At 30.2% G+C, this 23432-nt stretch overlaps 1 protein-coding gene and 1 long non-coding RNA gene across 8 annotated transcripts in view; both read right to left on the reverse strand.

The window, feature by feature from the left end:
• Window positions 1–23432, reverse strand: part of LOC127721854 (proto-oncogene tyrosine-protein kinase Src-like) — a 242116-nt gene that overhangs the window by 193808 nt on the left and 24876 nt on the right. For 2 of the 5 annotated variants that reach the window (XM_052228664.1, XM_052228659.1), the window contains 2 exons: window positions 22582–22713; window positions 19508–21011 (listed from right to left, as the gene is read on the reverse strand). The exons of 2 other annotated variants lie outside the window; for them this stretch is intronic. In XM_052228664.1, the coding sequence (XP_052084624.1) occupies window positions 20779–21011; window positions 22582–22713 (365 nt within the window). In that variant the 3' untranslated portion in view covers window positions 19508–20778. Of the gene's footprint in view, window positions 1–19507; window positions 21012–22581; window positions 22714–23432 lie in introns of those variants that run through there. One more of the 5 variants, XM_052228660.1, reaches the window with a different exon arrangement.
• LOC127721856 (uncharacterized) lies at window positions 1477–15875 on the reverse strand. Of its 3 annotated transcripts, XR_007991494.1 has the most exons (7): window positions 15712–15875; window positions 11077–11151; window positions 10229–10482; window positions 9598–9754; window positions 7939–8070; window positions 6036–6604; window positions 1477–1898 (listed from the first exon to the last, which is right to left on the reverse strand). It is a non-coding gene; the product is annotated as an uncharacterized LOC127721856 (long non-coding RNA). The 3 variants fall into 3 exon arrangements; XR_007991493.1 differs by lacking the exon at window positions 1477–1898 and having other exon boundaries at window positions 4501–6604; XR_007991495.1 differs by lacking the exons at window positions 1477–1898; window positions 9598–9754 and having other exon boundaries at window positions 4501–6604.

A 23432-nucleotide genomic window follows, 5' to 3' on the forward strand; every position in this document is an offset into this window, starting at 1 on the left:
AAAGGCATTAATAATGACTGATTGCAAATGACATTACATTATGTCTGATATAAAAGAAGAAATATTTGCAATTTTGATCAATACGATCGAAAGTTTTAGTATCTTTTCCCTGAATTTCAGCATACTTATGAAATACAACCAATCATGATGTACAACACGCACTAAATTGAAATTGCAATTAATGATTTGGCAAATAACTTTGCCTTATTGTGGACCTAAAGAAGAAATATTGGCATATTTAATTAATGCGAACACAATTTTACTTTATTATCTCTTATATATATTATTGTTTGTACAATACATGCCATCCTGATGTACAAACAGTACTTAAATCAAATGGAGGTTCATGATTTTTATTAAAATAATGATATAATTGCATTCATATTCAACACAAACAAAAGTTAAAGTACCTTTATCCTTATATTATTCACATTTTATATACAACTGATGATCTAGAGACATTTATAATGACTAATTGCAAATGACATTGCATTATTTCTAATATAAAAGAAAAAATATTTTCATTTTTAAGCAATGCGAACAAAATTTAAGTATCTTTTCCGTGAAATTCAGCATACTTATGAAAAACAGCCAATCATGATGTACAAAAAGCGATAAAACTAAATGAAGGTTGATAACTTGGCAAATAACATTGCATTATTTTGGATAAAAAGAAGAAATATTGGCATATTTAATCAATGCGAACCAAATTTTACTTTTTTTTTTCCTTATGTATATATTATTATTTGTAAAATACAACCCATCCAGATGTGCAAAAAGTACTAAAAAAATGGTGGTTAATAATTTTGGCAAAACTCGTTGCCTTGTTTTGGACCACAAGAAGAAATTTTGGCATATTTTATCAATGTGAACAAAATTTTAGTATATTTTCACTGAAATTCAGGATATTTTATAAAACAAAAAGAAAAACAACAAATCCTGAAGTACAAAAAGCACTTAAATCAAATTGGAGGTTAATAATTTGGCAAATAACATTGCATTATTTTGGACCGAAAGAAGAAATATTGGCATATTTAATAAATTGTGAACACAATTTTTACTATATTTTCTCTGATGTATATCATTATTTATAAAATACAACCAATCCTGATGTACAAAAAGCACTAAAATCAAATGGCGGATAATGATTTGGCAAATCAAGGTAACATAACATCCTACAATTTTAAAAGTATGTCTTGTTAAACACTGAAAAATAACTTAATACCTTTGATGTCTATAATAGTTGTGTAAGAATTTGTACTACGACTCAAGCGACCTACATTGTAAGATGCATCAACGAAAATTCCAACAATTAATATGTAAATGATATTTTAATAAATTGATATGTGTTACTAAATATTTATGAATCTGAAAATTTAACAATAAAACAAACTATGAAAAGATGTCATAAACGGAAAGAACCTTAATTTGTCTTACTCGATTTATGAGATTTTAACATTGATCAACAACGACAGTATTGGTCTTTAATCAGATAATAAAGTGGAACGTATAAAAATAACAGCTACTTATTAGGAAGATGGTCATATTTTAAAAAAGATATAATGAGTAATTTTCCACTACAAATTTATTACAACAATATTCCTGTGTTCATGCAAATATAACCTCCCAAAACACAACAGCTGCATGTATCTATAACACCATATTGACAAAAATAACAGTTACAGTTGTCAATTATGGTTTTGATGTAACACCTGTTTGTAATCAGAGTTATATATCAAGAAGTCTCTAACTGGACTTTAGAAGACTGAAGGATTTGATCTTTCAATATTCTATTCTAGGTTTTTATATTCTACCTTCAGTTTTTGTCTTTTAATTCCTATATTTCGTAGTTTGCATTTTGATTGAGTATTCGTACATTTATAACCGTTCTGTTCAACCTTTAAAATATATTTAAAAGTTTAGTTCATAAATCGTATACAGGCTTTCATTGTATCATAAGACATGTAGTAAAACTTAACATACAATTAAATACAGGAACACTGCAGCTATGTTGTATTCTCAGTAGATGGTCTAGGATCAGGGTATTTTTGTCATTTCTGTCTTACATCTTGTACAAAAATTATGTCGAAAATGTTTAGATCACCTTTGAACGTGTCCATCTGAACTATATGTACATTGGAAAGGTGTTCATGCACAATCAGAGGATACAGACTAGATGTCGTAAATATCTAGATTCTGCGAAACATATAAACTTGTACACATTTTAAATAATTCACTCAAAGGTACAGATACAAAAAAAAACATTTAAAGAGTGGTATTTAGAGAAAGATGGTTATTTGGATTTGAGAAATTAATGACAAAAGATATAACATATCGTCTATCTTTGTTGGTAAAAGACAGTTGTATAGTTAAAAGTTTTATAGTTCTTCCTTTATCACCTTTTTTATGCGATTTGAAAGTCTGTATGTTAACATAATTTGCGTTGATAGTTAAAAAAAGTTTACTGTTTAGAATTTGCTTATGATACAAGGGTTACCACAAAATAACATTAATACAAATAATGTGTACCAAAAATAACAAGTTTTAAAGGGATAGTGAAGATGACTGAAATGTATACCCAACAGCTTCTTTATCAATAATTAATCTTGGCCATTTATATAGACACCATGAAGAAACGATTCGTAATGAGCTATGCTCCGAGCTAAAGGAAAGATTAGGTACAATACCTATGCCATACATTTTGTATTACAACCATAGGGTGTTGCTGTGTTCATTGCCTTAATAGATTAGTCTTTGTGTTTGTCTACTGAGATGTTTTATGATAGGGAATGTTTGTTCTGAGATACTTATGTTTCAGAATGCGAACGCGCATAAAAATGATTAAATATTTAGTATGATTTAAATGTTGATTCAAAATATGTTTTCTTTTTTCTTATGTGTGAAAAAAAGAGAATGGTAGTTCCCCAGAATTTGTTTCACGCAATTTGGATTTCAATAGTACATATGTAGTAGGTTGATATTTACAGAATCAAAGCTATATTCATAAAGCATTAGTTGTTGGAAAATGTGGCGTAATTTTGATCATGTAATCATATTATAAATGGCTAAATAATATTAAATATTAGATACATTAACAACAAAACATGAATTAAAGACAGCCACATACATATATGGAGGGGTTGAACATAATTGCGGTCTGTCATCCCCTCCTCTTTCCTCTTTCCCGCTTACATGGAACAATGTATTTATAGTACAGTACTTGCAACCCTAGGCGTTACTATTTTAGCGATTAATCAGCGGTCATCGATTAGTCACCGATCAGTCAAGTTCGCATCAAACTCACGTCAGCAATCCGTCAGATTCATAGTAAAAATATTTGACTGATCGGACAGATCGGACGGATTGACCTTTCTGGCGGATTGAACTCTACTACGTCATATGTTGTACTTATACAAATTACGGAATCTTAGTTTTGTTTCATTTAATTAATATGGCGTCACGGAAAGTATGACTTTTTAAAGTACAGAAGCTCGACATGTTATTATTAATCATTCAAAAAAAAATTTAAGAATAAAAAGAGAAGAGCAATATGCAGATTAAACTTAATTTGAATATTATTAAAGAATTGTGATTGTCGTTTATAATTAGGTTATGTTTTTCAAACTTGATGAGTGCTAAAAAACGATGTTTTTTTCGAAAATGCTGTGCAAAATAAAACGAAATGATCTTTTATTGTACATATAAATATCGGTGTACTATTTTCAGTAAAGAAAAAGAAATATGCAAGTTGGTGACTCGAATGCAATGCAAACAAACTTTAAAAAATATTTTCCTTTAATTTCATCTTGTTTTCTTTTTTTGGGAACAACCGAACTAAAGAATTATATCAAACGCTGGTTTTTGTGTAATCAAATGTTAATGAAATAACGAAAAAAATGCACTCTAATTCAAAACGAAGAAGAGTTAAAATATCTTAATCCCTAATATATTTTATATCTAAAAAAGTAACTTATTCAAAAGCAATTTAAAAAACTGATTGTTAACAACAGGGCATTATTTTGGATAAAAAGAGGAAATATTGGTGTTTTTAGACAATGAGACCATTAAAATAAATAAATCATTGCTTATCTTATTCAACACAAACAAAAGTTTAAGTTTCTTTATCCTTATATTATTCATATCTTATACAAAATCATCTATATAAAGGCATTAATAATGACTGATTGCAAATGACATTACATTATGTCTGATATAAAAGAAGAAATATTTGCAATTTTGATCAATACGAACGAAAGTTTTAGTATCTTTTCCCTGAATTTCAGCATACTTATGAAATACAACCAATCATGATGTACAACACGCACTAAATTGAAATTGCAATTAATGATTTGGCAAATAACTTTGCCTTATTGTGGACCTAAAGAAGAAATATTGGCATATTTAATTAATGCGAACACAATTTTACTTTATTATCTCTTATATATATTATTATTTGTACAATACATGCCATCCTGATGTACAAACAGTACTTAAATCAAATGGAGGTTCATGATTTTTATTAAAATAATGATATAATTGCATTCATATTCAACACAAACAAAAGTTAAAGTACCTTTATCCTTATATTATTCACATTTTATATACAATTGATGATCTAGAGACATTTATAATGACTAATTGCAAATGACATTGCATTATTTCTAATATAAAAGAAAAAATATTTTCATTTTTAAGCAATGCGAACAAAATTTAAGTATCTTTTCCGTGAAATTCAGCATACTTATGAAAAACAGCCAATCATGATGTACAAAAAGCGATAAAACTAAATGAAGGTTAATAACTTGGCAAATAACATTGCATTACTTTGGATAAAAAGAAGAAATATTGGCATATTTAATCAATGCGAACCAAATTTTACTTTTTTTTTTCCTTATGTATATATTATTATTTGTTAAATACAACCCATCCAGATGTGCAAAAAGTACTAAAAAAATGGTGGTTAATAATTTTGGCAAAACTCGTTTTGGCATATTTTATCAATGTGAACAAAATTTTAGTATATTTTCACTGAAATTCAGGATATTTTATAAAAAAAAAAAAAGAAATACAACAAATCCTGAAGTACAAAAAGCACTTAGATCAAATTGGAGGTTAATAATTTGGCAAATAACATTGCATTATTTTGGACCGAAAGAAGAAATATTGGCATATGTAATAAATTGTGAACACAATTTTTGCTATATTTTCTCTGATGTATATCATTATTTGTAAAATACAACCAATCTTGATGTACAAAAAGCACTAAAATCAAACGGCGGATAATGATTTGGCAAACCAAGGTAACATAACATCCTAAAATTTTAAAAGTATGTCTTGTTAAACACTGAAAAAAAACTTTATACCTTTGATGTCTATAATAGTTGTGTAAGAATTTGTACTACGACTCATGCGACCTACATTGTAAGATGCATCAACGAAAATTCCAACAATTAACGTGTAAATGATATTTTAATAAATTGATATGTGTTACTAAATATTTATGAATCTGAAAATTTAACAATAAAACAAACTATGAAAAGATGTCATAAACGGAAAGAACCTTAATTTGTCTTACTCGATTTATGAGATTTTAACATTTATAAACAACGACACTCTTGGTCTTTAATCAGATAATAAAGTGGAACTTATAAAAATAACAGCTACTCATTAGGAAGATGGTCATATTTTAAAAAAGATATAATGAGTAATTTTCCACTACAAATTTATTACAACAATATTCCTGTGTTCATGCAAATATAACCTCCCAAAACACAACAGCTGCATGTATCTATAACACCATATTGACAAAAATAACAGTTACAGTTGTCAATTATGGTTTTGATGTAACACCTGTTTGTAATCAGAGTTATATATCAAGAAGTCTCTAACTGGACTTTAGAAGACTGAAGGATTTGATCTTTCAATATTCTATTCTAGGTTTTTATATTCTACCTTCAGTTTTTGTCTTATAATTCCTATATTTCGTAGTTTGCATTTGATTGAGTATTCGTACATTTATAACCGTTCTGTTCAACCTTTAAAATATATTTAAAAGTTGAGTTCATAAATCGTATACAGGCAAATGTATTTATCGATGGATTTTTCTAAAGTACATATAGATTATACTAATTTCTGGATAAATAATGGAATTATTATTTTTAAATGTACGATGCCAATCAAAGTCATATATAAGACAATGAATATACCAAAACTGGTTATACTGTTAAATAGATGTTGTTATACATGCATACGTCTAACGGAGTCCAGTAACATTTTTATAGACATCTTCTTTTCATGTTTACAATGTGAAAAGAAATTGTCCCACTGTTTTACTAAGAATGAAAACAGAAAATGCATTTGAATTCATTCAGTCATTGACACACGTAATCATCCTCGTCTAATTCATCCACTTCATCATATTCATGTTCCATACAAATGTCATAGTCATACAAAAAGTGGGATATAAACTTAAATGTTATTCGAGTGTCAGGGTCTTAAAACCAGCACATTAAGGCATGCTTATAGATTTCTTCGGTACAACATTCAGGTCTTTTGTGTGTGTAGTCCCATTTTATTATTTTAAATACCTCTGGATATTTTAAGTCTGAAAAAAACAAAAAAAGTTTTGTTCTTAAAAAATAGTATTTATAGAAATAAGAAGATATTGTATAATTGCAAATGAAACAACTCTCTACAAGAGACCAAATGAATCAGAAATTAACACTTATAGGTCACCGTACTGCCTTCAAAATCGAGCAACAGCCATACCGCAGAGTCAGGTATAAAGGGCCTCGAAATGAAAAATGTATACAAATTCAGTTATTATTAGATTGACATTTTCTAAGTATGATTAAAAAATCATTGTATAATAATAAATAAAATCCAAAAATCACGCAATCATATTGATACATATTGTAATTTAACCTTCTTTAACTTTTTGATGGACAATTTGTTTTTTCGGTGACCTAAGTTGAAAACTATTTCTAAATAGAAGAGGATCAAGTGAAAACTTTTTCAGGAACATGCTTTCGCACGGCACGCTAAGTTGTTAAAAAGTTAAAATCTGTAAATGCACCGTTTGTTTGCAGGGCATCACTCATAATCACGTACAAGTCTATATTGTAAGATGGCAATTAATTTCAGAAAATGGTATATATGTAGTATATCAATAAATATCCACGTTAGTGTTTTGGAATTGAGAACTAAAGGTCATTCAAATGAATTTACAAATTTGAAGAAAATAATGCTGGAAGCTATAAGATCTATCATAATTTTGAAATTCGTGAATGGGATTTGGCAAATGCGAAGTAAACATTGTCCAGCTATGGGGAATTAAATTCTGATTCTCAGCTAACGTGTTGTTTATACTATAGCCATTATATTAGGAAAATTCATTTAATTATTTTCTTTGTTAAGTCTTCCTTTCAAATTTTACTCATCTCTTTGACATTTTTTTCTTTTTATTACTAGTCCTTATTTTAAGTTGTTATTGTTTTTACAGTTTTTTTGAATATGTTGCACCACTGATGAGTCTTCTATTGGCAATGCACTATATCATCATAATAACATCATTGATGGATGAGTTTTTTCAACCTATATAACATTTTTGTATAACGCCATTATCTCAGACTAAACGTCGGCGACTGACTGGAAGATTGTCTCTGGTTGTGCTCGATATTTTCACAAAAAAAAAGTTAGACAAACAAAAACCCGTTATATATGTGGTGTATACATCCTGAACGAAAAAGTTTAAATACGACGTTAGATGTATCAAAACGTATAGCTTATAAAGGTTATTGAATACATACGAAATGTTATGACTATATGAATTGCAATTCTTTACTTATTTTAAACTGTGTTTATCTCATGTTCACTTTTTCATCGTTTTTAACAATAACATATAACTTATAAATTAACTCTGATGTTTAGATATTTTACCTTCATAAAGTTCTTTGCAGCTTCCAAACACTTCCATTAGCAGATCTCCAAAAGACCAGACATCAGCTTTGGTAGTTGCTTTTTTCCCTTCGATAATCTCTTGTGACAACCATCTAACCAGAGGAATTGTACCTAGTTAAGATTATATTTGTAAATGTTAATTTAATTTTCTATTTTAAACTTATGTTATGGTTATGTTATCTCTACATGAAGTTGCTGCGATCATCTCGAGTTGTTCTCCATTTCAACAATAGTACCTAAATAAAGGTGGAAATTAAAATTATACTGTATTTTAAATCTCTCACCCTAATATGTTTTTTACCGATAATTGCGGGTAATAGATTTTCTTCAACGTCGTACTATATTTGGTTTTATTGACATTTTTTATTCTAACCTTTTTTACAAGAAACGTGAGTATAGCGTACCATATTTTAAACAAAGGCAACAGCAGTATACGACTGTTCAAAAGTCATAAATCGATTAAGAGGAAACAAATCCGGGTTAAAAACTAAAACCGAGGGAAATATATCAACTATAAGAGAAAAACAACGGAAAAACAGCAACACTGAAATTCAACAACAAACGCCAACATACATAGAAACTTACTATATGATAACAATTACTATATTCCTATACAGTACATTTTAAGAAAAATGATGGGTTGAACAAGGTTGTATGGCTAGTCAAACCTCCCGCTAATATGGCAATGTTAAAAAAATATATCCTTAGAATGACAAGACTACGCGACATACAGTTCAAATAAACGCAAAAACACTCAGCATAGAGAAATGCATAGATAAATAATATAATAGTACATTACAACATATAAACCATTGAATAACAACGGACATCTCCCATTTACTACAGCATAGGACACCACCAACAGTGACGTATTTTTGTGTCGTATATAAAATCTTAAATTCATACAATTATATGGAACGAGATCCAAAAAAATACACAAATATTTTCACAATACTAGTCCAAATAATCATCATGATTATGATGGTCTTTAAACATATTAAAGGCAACTTCAAAGTAATGATGGGACGACGTCATAATTATTTGGACTAGCACAATTCTTTATCCATGGGAAACGGAAATTAACCCAACCATACTAACATATAAGACATATGTGAAATGTACCGAACATACAGAATTCAAACAACAAACAATCAGACATGAAACAATATCCAACGGACCTTACAAAAGAAACGTAATAACTAAATACATGAATGTGTGATGTATAAACCCCGAGACACGTCGTGTAGCAATGCGAATTCACACTCGGCAAAACAGTCATATTCGTGAAGAGGTCACCTTCGTTACTTAACTGACAGACGACGTAGATGGAAAATCCAAATTTAAGAAGTGGTAAAAACGTCGTTGGTAAGTTTAAACACAAACACATCGTATAGATCAACCAATTCGTGATTGTGTCCATAAAATTTACGGAGTGTCATTTTTTTTTTTATTTCTCCTCCTCATAACTTTGTAACTTGATGTGTTTCTTCTAAATCGATACTTGAGATCCGAATATTGTTTAAACAATTTCCTTCAGTTACGTATTCGTAACATCTCAAGAATTTACACCCGTTATTATATGATTGGTATCGTGACCTTTGCATTTGTATATTCATGCTCGTTTTAGGTGTTACTTACGTCTTCGTTTTCGATCTATTGTAAGGTCATTTACCATATGCGCAAACTTGAATCCACAATTTTTAAGGTTCCAATTTGATCCAAATAATATATTGTCTGCTATCAAATCGGAATGAATTTTCTTCCTCGATCCTAAAAAAATCGTTCCGTTTGCAATCTGGAACGAACATAATTAAATGCCAAATTACGGTGTGTTTTCTTTATCATTAAAAATCTACTGTTATGTTCCGGCAATCTCTGATTGGTTAAACCTTACAAGACTGTAAGGAAGTAGAGGTATCATACCTAATATATACCAATATCCACTTTTGCTGATAATAAACATGTATTCGATACTGCGATCCCATTGATATCATTTAAAAAATAATTAAATAACGTCTAACTCAGGAAAATTCACTCAGGCATATTTATATAATGTGACACATAAAAGAAAGATATGGATTAGATAAGATATCAATGAGACTGTTTATCCTTAGAATGATAAATGATGCAGTATATTTTAAGTTGTGTGGCTGTACATCAATTACCAATTCATTAAAAACAAGACAATATCAGATAAGGAAAGATCGAGGGCAAAAAATACATATTTATTTTGGATAGAAACAAATAAATAATAAACTATTACACTTACCTTAGATATCATTTCTGTCATATTCTTCATAGATGTGTCCATTGATACAGGTTCATTGAATATACTCTCTTTTAAGCTGTATTCCGTCAGATACTGTATGACAAGACAATATGGATGTTGCTCAATGCTTACTCCTGTCATTTTTATGACGTTTTCGTGAGATGCTTCCATCAAAATGTGTGCTTCTTTTAGAAAATCATCATGATCATTATTAATATTATTCTTCACGGCTACTGTAGATCCTTCAAATATCGCTGTAAATAAGAAAAGACTAATGAATAGTATATAATATTTACAAAAATAGTTTAATCTAATCCAGACATTGTAAACTATTAAGAGCCGCATCAAACATATGCGCTGTAGTTCTAGTTTTGGGACAATGAATAATTATATTTACCAATCCGGCACAAAGGGTCAAGTGCAAAATGTAACTGTAACAATGATTGAAACAGACATGACAGATATGGGAAAATTAGCACAATTTCGGAAAGCAAATGAGTGTTTTTTTCAACAAGAGATGTATACCATGGAATTATATACTTTTGTGTATACGCTTTATTTAAAAGAATGTAGATGTTACTACTTATAATCATGAATAATAGATTACTTTTTACAGAACTTTTTTCTTCGAAATTCAGTGACTAATATCAGGAATATTCGGACGAATAATCCGAGTAAATTGTTAAAACAGCAGATATTTACTTTCCCCTTAAAAAAGACCTAAAAACACCAAATAATTTTAATGTGACAATGTGAGTTTTTACCCTTTTTGTTATAAAAAAGAAAGTTTCATAAATCAAAACAATATGTGTTTTTGTTATACATGCACCTACGAGCTTAAAACATACCCTTCTAAACTCGTCCCGTATGAACAGCTTTCCTGTACAGATGAAATGATGATCTTTTAATTTTAGAACACAAATCTACAACAACAAATGTGTTTTAAATAATTAACCATTTTAAAAATGCATTAACAATTTGAAATCACTGAAACAACGATTTTTAAAAATATTTCTGTTGGACAATTTAAATACTCTTTGGCATTTTGCAATGATCAATACGATTTCTTGTTTTTCAATAACTTATAATATATAATGTTATCTTCTTAAAACGCGTATTCGAGAACAGGGAAAGTGCGGTTAAATCCGCGTATAACCTTACTGTCACTGATGACAAGAAATTGTTTGAAAAGAGCATGCCAATGTATTAAGATTGCTTCAGTTTTTCTCATACAATCTTTTTTTTATTTCTCACCTAAGAACTATGATTTTGTGTGTTGTTTAAGAACAATCATTCTTTTGTTCGGTTCAGCAATGTGGCCTTGCATATTTTCAGTGTCTCCATCTGTTTTGCACATATTGTTTTTAGTCTTAACTGCAACTGATCCCAGTTGCTGAATACGAATTACTTTTGTATTTGCTAATGTGATGTCGAAACGCTGCAATGAAGCTTTTGTTGTCTCTAATTTATGTTTGATGCTAGCCAACTCCTTGGTCATATTTTCTCCTGGTCCAAATTTCTTATTTGAAAAGTCGTAATTATCCACAGATTTAAGATGCTGAAGGAAATCTCCTAAATATTTTAGAATTTTGAGCGGTCCATCCTTCTGGGCGGAGTATGACTGTTTGCATTGGTCTATTTCAGATGATAGGTCCTTCTTTAGCACATATTCCAGCTGCAGCACTTTGGATTCAATTTCTTGCATGATTTCTGCTATCTCATAGATAACTTCATTTTCTTAAAATGTAAGTTTTTTTTTCGTTTCGTTCATTCATCTCTATCAGTTCTTTTACTTTGTTTTTCACATCTGTACATTGACGAGACATTTCGTTGGACGATGATGACGGTTGTCGTAATTCATTTTTATCCTCAACAATTTGACCTTTCTTTCTATAAACCTCGTAAACTGCTTGCAAATATAACCTCGTGCTGTAGCGTAAACTTTTTGCGTTTGTGTGCATCTGCACAAGGCATATATAATGGCTCTGTGCATTCCGTACACCAGGCAGCTGTGCCTTTGTCCACACCTCCTCTTTTGCAAGACTCGCATGGTGATTGAAATAGTAGTTGATAAAATTGAGAATGGAAATGGGGAATGTGTCAAAGAGACAACAACCCGACCATAGAGCAGACAAAAGCCGAAGGCCACCAATGGGTCTTCAATGCAGCGAGAAACTTCCGCACCCGGAGGCGTCCTTCAGCTGGCCCCTTATGTATATATGTATACTAGTTCAGTGATAATGGACGTCATACTAAACTCCAAATTATACCTACATCAAGAAATCGTTAAGCTGTAATGCATATTAAAACTTCCTAATTGGTATAATGCTCACTGTTTAAAGTGTATCCGTAAAGTTTTTGTATTTTGCATTGACATTCTTTACTTTAACTTCACATTACGCGAATAATATAATATTATGAATTATATATAACATGTTCATGAGGTATGTGTGTATCAGATTTGATAAAATTATATATTTAGCACATGAATAAAACAGATAAGAAAGGAAATTTTCACAACAGAATGTTGGTCTAAATTTCAGATTATGGTCTTTGCATGACTACGGTTAGCTTCTTTTCATTAAAAGGATGTTATTTAAGTGGCAAGTAGGACAATATAAGTGCAAACAAGGAGAATAAATGTGTCATCAGGAGTAAATAAATGCGCAATCAGACATTGTCAGAGAAATGTGTTCAGATTTTAACTATATAAGTGACCAGAGAAGAACCTACGTAACTGCAAAATATATTAGAAATATGATATACAGAGCATCATAAAGAACTTGACACTGGAAGTCGCAACTTACGTTAAGATTCCAATAAGCAATATATCTGTTTTGTAAATGGAGAGGTATGTGAATAATTACTAAACCGTTCTAAGATAATTTATTGATGTTTTATTGACAGAGACAGAAAAATCTAAAAAAAAAAGTAACAATGGTCTAAATCCATTATATGTTATCGGTATTGAAAAGGGTTTTATTTATGATTTGAAAGGCGCACTGTACTTTGTTATCTGATCGATGTAAGTCGATCCTTGATAAAGGTAAAGTAAATGTATTGATTTCTTAACAGAAAAGGGGGGCAACACAACATTTTTTAGTAGTTCTTACAAACTCTTTGATGGCAAATTCAGAAAATTGCATTACGGAAACAGTTAAGCTGACAGTGAACTGTTTCATTTGTTACAAACTATGCGCTTTAATTATAAAAAATCTTTTGATGGTATTCATTATAATGCTGAAAATAACAATTTATATTCTTTTATTTGGCACGATGCTCTGACCGGTCTGAACCCGTATCAGGGCAGATACAGAAGTTTATTTAGATAATATAAAAAACAAAAAGACGTGGTATGGTCGCCAAAGAGACAACTCCTCACTAGAGACCTACTGAAGAAGAAGACATATACAGACAGACAAATTTTAAATGTTAAATCAGACATCAAGATGTAATGGAGGGTACTATATTCATAAATTTTGCAAACAAAAATAATTTTACAAATTGTGTTTAGAAAGACATTTGTGTTTGTGTTTTTCTTAAATGTGCGTCTGCATTTGAAAATAAATACACAGATTGTATTATACATTATCAAAAGTATCATTTTTTTTTGTTATTTGAGATGTATTAAATACATACAGTCATGTATTCATTACCGAAACTCATTTGCAAGTCACGCCATTATCATTTGAGATGTTTATGTCTGTATTAATCTGGGTCACTCTTACATAAATAAAAAAAAAATTTAAGTAACAAACGGTCGTAAAGTCAAACAATAGCTTTGTACACAGGTATATTTAGCTAGAATACATATATGTAACTTTAAACGAAATTTGTGTGGGATATTGAATTGAGAAAGTTACCACATGGTCTGAATGTAAATTTTTTGTTTAAAAATTAAATACTTGGAGTTAATACAAGATATCTAACAGCATAACAATCAAAACATGCAATAGCAGAAAGCATACCTGATATTATAAAAGTATAGTCAAAACTGCAAAAAAACTACCTGAAATGACTCGGTTTCAGATATTGTCAATAATATTTATATCTTAACCACGACTTAACATAAAATGTACAGTGCTATGCGATGCTTTAAAGGGGCATTTAATGTCAATCATGTTTACGAACTCAACTAAAATTCTCATAGTTGTTTTATAACTTACAAAAACGTCTGTCAAAATTACAAAAAAAGTCCCAAAGACACAATTAGCAATTCGTGGGCTCGTTTTAATGTATCAGCATTTTGTGCGTATTTTAGGCTAGACGCCTTCTAATTAAACATCTACTAGTAGATTATATCTGAAGAATTTCGTAGGTCATATGACCTGATGAAAACATAGATACAAATAAACAAACAAACACTTGCAATGATACATCGAAATTATGTCTAGGTCTGTTTGATTTCATGTAATCAATTTAAACTCTTATAAATCATCGTTTTTTGTAATATAACGAGTTTAGGTAGCAGAATCTGTCAACGATGGATTCGTTCCGGTGTCTACCTTGTTTCGCAACAATTACTTTCTAATAATTAAGTATGCTTTGCCCATGCGTAACCCAGTTAAAGGTCCAATTGCTGTTCAAATGAATACGGACCAACATTAGATTAATTATTTGACAAAATGAAACCAAAGTTACCGATAACAGCGAAATGTAATTTTACAATTCCGCTTAATATATAAAAATCTGATACAAAAGAAAAGCCTTATTTCGATTTCTTGTCAATTTCTTATCTTTAAACAGAGTTCGGTGTGTGGAAGAAACTTTGGTTTGTTTCTAATTTTTCCGAAAAAAATATGTTACATGAATATGGCCATTTAATCAAACATATATATGTCATCACACTTTCTTCACAACTAATACATGTAATAGTTCCCTGCCAAACTGATTATATTATAAGTTTGTTGTCATTTACCTTTAAAACTCAAAGAATTTGGAATGTTTTTAATATTTTTGGAAAATCAGTGGCTAGATTATTGCATTATATGGTGGTCAGATTTGTTATTTTACCATTTATATCTTTTAACCGTGTGTTACATGTCTGGACAGAACAATATAAATTGCCGTTGATGCATGCATAACGTGAGACCCTTCTCCTGTCGTTACACCGGTCTTAGTTCTTATCTAGATCATAAAATTTCTTCGGTTTATTTTACCTTCAGTTGTTTTCTTACTTTATTGATTTATGATATTTGAAAAAAGGCAAACTACTGTTGTCTGTGAGTTATCATACATCTCATTTGCAGTTTGCATTAATCAAAAGCAATATCATTTACCAAAACTGCATACTTAACGCAAAACAACTACAATACAGATTTGCTTTTTTTTAAATGAGAAGATAATACTTCAATGTCAGATGAAATAAAAGAAAGTACTTACGCATGTCATAATGTCATTTTATTTAATACATGCGCCGCTGTACAACTAGGACATAACAATTCATCACACGATTGACAAAATGAAATTGCATCGATACTTACGTTGACTCTCAAACACGATTGACAGACTTTACTCGTAAGCTCCATTTTCTGATGAATCACTCGTATTTTTAGTTTCATTGCGTCGAATTTAAATCCAATAAAGTTCACCTATATTTATCGCAATGCATATTTTTACAATACATTGACTAATTGTACATATTTAATCTTCCTGAGTGAGACATTATGAATAAGAAGTATTTTATTATATTATTTATAGAACTTCACACTCGACAAAATCTCAGGAAAATACAACAAAGAAATTATCTTTAGAACAGAAAATAATATTTCTCATTTTTCTTCGCTATTTTAACATTTCCCAACTAATTGTGAAAAAAATGTTCTCCTCACTAGTGAAATAAAACTGTTATCGGAAAATTATTACGCAGCCCGGTCGTGGCAGGTTATTTATACATCCACACAACACATAAAACACTAAGTACATACCTGATAGTACTCGCAGTTACGTATAGCTAGTTCAAAGCCAATAACATGTGTACCTTTCTCATTATAGAAAAAAGGCTTCATATGAGTTGCACGAAATACATTTGCAACCAGATTTGTCAAACGACCATGTAATCAAATAGGAACACTTGTGTTTGATAAGTTTGCGTGAACATTTGGAATAAAGAATGGAAAAGATAAAAGTGTCAACCGAATCAAAAGTACAACAAAAAGCACGTAATTTATCTAAAACATCAAAGAATATTTTACACTCCAAAGTTAGTCAATTAAACTATTTTCATTTGTTTTATTACAAAAGTTAATGATAAATTATTTACTAGTAGTTAAAAGGATTGAACAAATACTGACTAAAGGCCGAGATGAAACGATGTTTCAAGAGTTTTTCGTTTTGTGTAGTGTAGTTTAGGTAACCAGTACATAGTGGGAATGCCTAAAACTGAGCTGTGGTAGTGACATGATTATTCTCTACTTGCCTCTCGGTATATCGTAAGGCCGTGAATATAGTAAAATGTATAATTTCATTCGTATGGACGTCTGTGTTGTATTCACGTCATACCTACACTTTAATTCATTTTTGGTCATTAGATTGTAGAATATGAGAGTGGTGAATTCAAAAATATAATTTACGTTGAGTCATTTTTTCGTTCAATAATATTATAATATATAACTTATCGAGAATATATATCATTCTTAACTTCAAGACAATTTGAATTAAGTAGTCCAACTTATTTTCATAAAGACAAACGGACATCATAAACACGAACACATTGTTGTGTTATAAGGATTTTTAAATCTATCACCTGTAATTCTCCTGATGAGAATCGTCTTTAAATGGGTCTCATCTGTATTTGAAAGTGGTACTAATAGTCTTTAAACATGGTTAGAAGCGTCCATATATGGGCCTTACCTGTTTTCAGACTGACACGAATTGTTTTAAAAGTGGTCCGAGTTGTCTTAAATATGGTCCGAGTTGTCCTTAAAAAATGGTCCGAAATGTTTTGGTTCGACTTGTCTTTGGTACGAGTTTTCCTGATTGCCTATTTTAATATTTAATATTTTTCATTTTTCATTTTTCATTTTCACCTCTGAAATAACATATTTACACTTATTATATAATAATACAAGATTATTCAAAACTAATGACTATTCATGTTTTTCCAACTCTAGATTCATTTTTAGATTATGAATTTACTGTCTTAAAACAAAAAAAAAAGATAATACATTTAAAAAAAAGAAACAGTTCATGATATAGGCAATATTTTTTTTTCATTACTAAAAGAAGGTTAGAAGGTCAATTGTACTTTATTGATAGTCCAAGATAAAGGATCAACCTGTGACTCATTTTGTTCCATTTATTTATTTTTTAGAAAGTATATTAATTTACAGCCGTGAATAAATTTTTGGTCAATTTATGATAAAATTATATGCTATTCATAACCTCTTTACATAAATGTTGTTTCGTGTTTCTTGAAACAATTTATAACTATCCTGCTTGTACAGCATATCCAACCAACAAATGATCTTACAAATTACTCCGCTTGAATCATATTCTTTTCACAGACCATTTTGTGCAGAATGTGCTTTCTAAATGATGCCTCTGAAGGAGGTAGGCTCACTAAGGAAGCACCCTACAAGAGTGGCAACTTAACATTTCAGTTTATTAAGATCATCATGTACTGAATGAACATTGTTTCTGGGGTCATGAAGAACCACGATGAACTGACTTTTCACTGATACAGATGTGTCAATATTAGAACCAGCTTGATTGAAAAACTTTGATAAATGTATGGGCTTTGTTTCGACGCCTTATATTTTTTTTTTATTTTTTTTTTTGCCAATTCCGATTAAAGAAGACATGTCGCATACTGTTAGAGCGTTAGTAGCTGTGGCAGACATCAGTGGTTCAATAACTTTGCATTGTATTTCCTAACTTGATACGTCATAGTCTTATATAGTGATACGTCATACAGTAGAATTCATCGAAATGTTTCCAGGTGTAAATCGGGTGTAATATGTAGTTAAAACCAAGCTTTACAATCGATTTTTTTTTACAATTGTGGCTTTTAAATGAATTTATAACTGTTCATGCATTAAGTAATAGAACTATAGTAATTATAAAAATTGACAAATTTTGATTAAAGATTGTTGATATCCTCTTTGAAAGAGATATCTAAAATTTTTTAAAGTATTAACCATGAACCGCGATTCATTACACAAGAAACAATACAACTTCCATAATGGAAGTCTATAGTGGAATATCATTTATTTGACGATATCTTTAAAATTACAGACAAAATGACTGCAAAATTTATCACCAGACAAATTAACAAACAGTAAAATTTCAGTAAAGATGATACTGCTGTGTCGTATAAAAAGTTGAACATTATGACTGTAAACGAAGACAAACTAATCATAAAAGAAATAGTCCAACCACGACGCTTAAGGTAGATTCATAGTATACCGCCATCTTGGATTGTACTGTTGCAGTACACAATCAGTCTAATTATTTGCCCATATCTGCAAATTTGTAGACAGATGTGCAATTTTATTGGTTAGACTGTTTATTTATAGGAAGAAAACTTGCTAATTAATTGCATTATCCATAATATTTAAACAAATATCAAACACTTCTGTTTTAGAATCAATTTTTTCAACTAAGCCATTTCAGGGGATATAACTCTTTTAGTAAAAATTTATACTGGACTGATAGGGAAATATTTAATTTTTACTTGTAGCAAGAAAACAAGTTCGGTGACACCATTTTTTCTTTTTACTTTCTTAAAGCATATTATAAAACCTATCTTCTCACAATTTATTTCAAAATTCTATCTCATAGATTTCTTTTTATGCACAAAAATGTGTTTTTCCATGATCATTCTAAGCAAATTTAGGCAATTTTCAACGACTCATAGCTTGAAAAATAGCACGATGACCCATACTTTTTATTATATTTTTGAAACAAACATAGTAAAATCTTCATTTTGGCAAAGTATAAGAAAATTCTATTTCGGGAAACGTTTACTGATGATCTACCTTAAAGCACTTTGAAATTCCCTTTGACTAATAATATAAATACATATATCGATGTTTATTTTAAACATTATGAGGATGTTATCTACTCTTTGGTCGGTTTGTTGTCTCTCTGACGTATTCTCCATTTACATTCTCAATTTTAATTTTAGTATAATTGTAAATGAGACAACCATCCACCATATCCAAATGATGTGAGCATCTTTCGGTCAGCGTACATTAAACGATATTAAACTTTGTAACGGAGACGGATAAGATCGTTTTTTGATAAGCTGGAGGCAAACAAATCAATACAAAAACAATGTAACAACACATGTTGTTTCATTATAAAATACAGAAAAAGTTGCTTTTTTAAGGTTAATCTAAGGTGACAAAAAAAATCTATATAAAACACATAATACTTAAATATACAATTTAAATCTTTACAATCGATTTCCCATAGGAGATTTGGATCTTAAACAATAAAAAAATGGAAAAACAAAAGTTGAAATCTGTGCTTTATGGAAAAGGTTTGTTTTGGGAGGTTATAAGACATGCAAAATTGCGCGATTCAAAAATTGAGAAGTTTACAGCATGTACAGATCTATGATATTATTTCATAAAATATTATCCTGTTTTAACAATGTTTGAAGGGCTCAAACTAGTTTTACTTGAAAATGGACACCTCTTATTTTTTCAAGTTGAATGCAAAAGCCGATGAACAATTGTTTTTTTTTTAATCTGAATATATAGAGTCATTTTTCATCGAAGATAACGAAATATTTGAATGTTAAAGATCCACTGCATGACTACACATTCAATGACAGTACATGGCTGTGATCATGCATGAATATTTATCAGGGGCGCTTGTGTAGCTTAATTTGAATACATGTATACGTGAACAATCCATATTAGTGACGAAAAAAAGGGAACTTAATCATAATTTTATTCGTTTGTGTTGTTGATTTGCAAAGGGACGTGGAGTTATATTGTTACATTAAACTGGGACAACCTTTAACAGGATCAAAGGTAGCATAATATTCCGAAATTTAAAAAAAACTGCTGTGTTACACATTAACTTTGTAAATGAACTTGATACAGTTTGTAAATATTAAACGCATTAACTACGACTCATGATATCTAGTTTGATGCTACAATAGAAATTTTCAACAAATAGTTTGGTATTAATGCGTTTATTGATGACAGGTGCCAAAATCTGTATAAATTCTAACCTTAAACACAAAGCAATCTATGAATAGATGTCATAATCGGAAAGGAACTTGGTTTTCAATTGTCTTAGTCGATTTATAAGATTGTATCATAACTGACAACTGTAGCCTTAATCTATAATAGACAATACAGTGGACCTCTATAAGAACAAGAAGAATCACATCTATGCATCTGGAATGTTCCTTTGGTATATGTTGCCTCTCTTTTAAAGCAGTCTAGAACATTTTTGGAAGAATAATGTCCTAGATAATTGTATCGTTAGCATATAATAATCTGGTTTTCATGTTTAAAAATGTAAATGTCAAAATAACTAATCATTTTATCAGGAATATAATTATACAGAACAGCTGTATTACAATCGACTAGTCATTGATTCGTGTAATCGTCATCGCCTAGTTCATCCACTTCATCATATCCATGTTCCGTACAAATTTCGTAGTCACCAAAAAAGTGGGATAAGTACTCAAATGTTATTCGAGCATTGGGATCTTTTGACCAGCAATCTATAGCATGATTATAAATAGCTTCCGGACAGCAATCAGGTCTTATATGTCTTAAGTCCCTCTTTATTCTGTTAAATATCTCTGGATCTTTCAAGTCTGAAACAACAACTTTAATAATAATTAAAATATATTTGTAGTTGATATATAAGCTTACTATAAATTCAGATTTTATTAAACTAAATAAAAATGTAAATTATAATTATAACAATACATTAAAAAATATCTTGCCATTGATATGGGTATAGATCGTTGAATTATTTTGTTTTATTCAAAAAGACAATTTGTTTTCTCAGCAGCCTACGTTGTAAAGCGACGCTTAAGTACTAATCCACGAAGGAACATATGCTATTCGGGCATATCGGACACGCTAAGTTGTTTAAAAGAAGTTTACTGAAGTGTAAACAATGTGCAGTACAATCTGTTTTCAGGGTATCGCTCGCTTCTACTAATTAGTCTATCGTGTATGTTGGCAATTATCTCTAGAGAATGCCCTGCTTGTAGTATATCAACAGATTCCCTGTTGGTGTTTATGCATCTAGGACTAAACACCATTCATACAATGTACAAATTGAAATTATATTGGCAGCTATAAGATCAAGTATAACTTTGAAGTGCTTGAATAAGATATAGTAATTTATACGTAAGCAGTGTCCTGTCTTGCGGAGATTCAGTTTTAGTCGGACAATTGGCGTACGCATTGTTTGTACTATTGCCAAGTGTAATTTTTATTCATTCAATTCCTTTCTTGGAGTCTTTTTTTAAAGTTTACTCGTCAATATAAAAAAAGAAACTATCAATCATAGCAGACTAATAATTGTAAACGCCAGACGCGCGTTTCGTCTACAAAAGTTTCTTCAGTGATGCTCGAATAAAGAAAGTTAAAACGACAAACGAAGTACGAAATTGAAGAGCATTGTGGACCGACAATGTCCGAAGGTTTTCCAAATACATATGACATTATAACATTTAATATTGTTCTGTTTATTAGTAGCTTTAAAGTTGCTGTTATGGTTTTGGCAGTTCGTTATTAAAATATTTATGTTGCAATCGATCTTTGTTCTTTTACCTTTGATATCATTTTACTCATCTGTTTCTCATATGGCAAATGGTTTTTAATATCAAACTTTTTACGTTGAATAACTCCTAATATTGTGGTTTTTCTACCCTTTGGCATAGATTGCTTTAATCGTATTTTGTACATTTTTAGGAAGTTTCAATGCTCTTCAACTTCATTTTCTATTTGGCCTTTCAAAAGTTTTTGTTTCGAGTGACACTGATGAGTCACAGGGTGACGAAACGAGGATTGGCGCACCAAATATAAGTCTTGCAACTTTGATTATTCTTTTTTCATATCTAACGCCAGATTTCTCAAAAGTAAACTTGGGCGAATGGTATATTTTTCAGTGAGGCTACATGGTATACTTAACACAAAAAAAAACGGTAAAAAGACAATCTTATTATAGATTCGACGTAGGTGCCCGAAACGGTAATTTAACCATGTATACAATTAGAAATTGCATGTATCAAAATCTTTAACAAAGCATATAGAAAAGTAATACTCCTTGACGAATAACAATTCCTTATCAATTCAATAACGTTGTCTAAAAAAGAAATTTGACCAAGACAATATATTTTATAAATTTACTCTGACATCTTGAAACTTTACCTTCATAAGGTATTTTGCAGTGTCCAAACACTTCCATCAATAGTATTCCAAAAGACCAAACATCAGATTTGGTGGTCGCTTTTTCCCCTTCGATTATCTCTTGTGCCAACCATCTAACCGGAGGAATAGTTCCTACATGTAGTTAAAAAACAATTTTTTAAATTTAGTGAATTTTCCATTGCAAATTGAGGTAAAGGTTATGATACCTCTACTTGTTTTTAATCATCTAGTATGGGAAGGTCTGGATTCATTACAAAATCAGATATAAATAAAGGCAAGGAATTGACGCATACTCAATTTTCTATTCTTTTTGGACAGTGTGTGACTAGCGTTTCAATACTTGTTTCTACCAAATTTCTTAAGAGCTTACCTTTACAACTATGCTTACTGATTCTATTAAGTTTAACAATAAATTACAGCAACTTGTCATGGACTGCTATTAGTCTTCGAACCCACTTTTTTTTTAAATGTCCTGTACCAAGTCAGGAATATGGCAGTTGTTATCAAATAGTCCGTTTCTATGTATGTTGGCGTTTGTTTTTGTAGCAGTTCAGTGTTTCTTTTGTTCCATTGTTTTCCTCTTATTGTTGATGTGTTTCTCTCGGTATTGGTTTGTGACCCGGATTTTTTTTCGCTAAATAAAGTTAGTTGTATACTTCTGTTGCATTTATTTGATCTTTGACTGCAGTGGAATCAATATTATTCGTTAACTACCAATTCATAGTCAAAGATGAACTATGTATTAAATGATGTGCTCGTTTTCTATAGGCTTGTTTGTAGTATCACGATATCAAATATCCACGAAAATATCATTGACCCTCTGTTCATGAAAATTGGTACCCACAAAAATA

This window comes from Mytilus californianus, unplaced genomic scaffold, assembly GCF_021869535.1.
Source record: "Mytilus californianus isolate M0D057914Y unplaced genomic scaffold, xbMytCali1.0.p SCAF_12, whole genome shotgun sequence".
NCBI classification, from domain to species: Eukaryota; Metazoa; Mollusca; class Bivalvia; order Mytilida; family Mytilidae; genus Mytilus; species Mytilus californianus.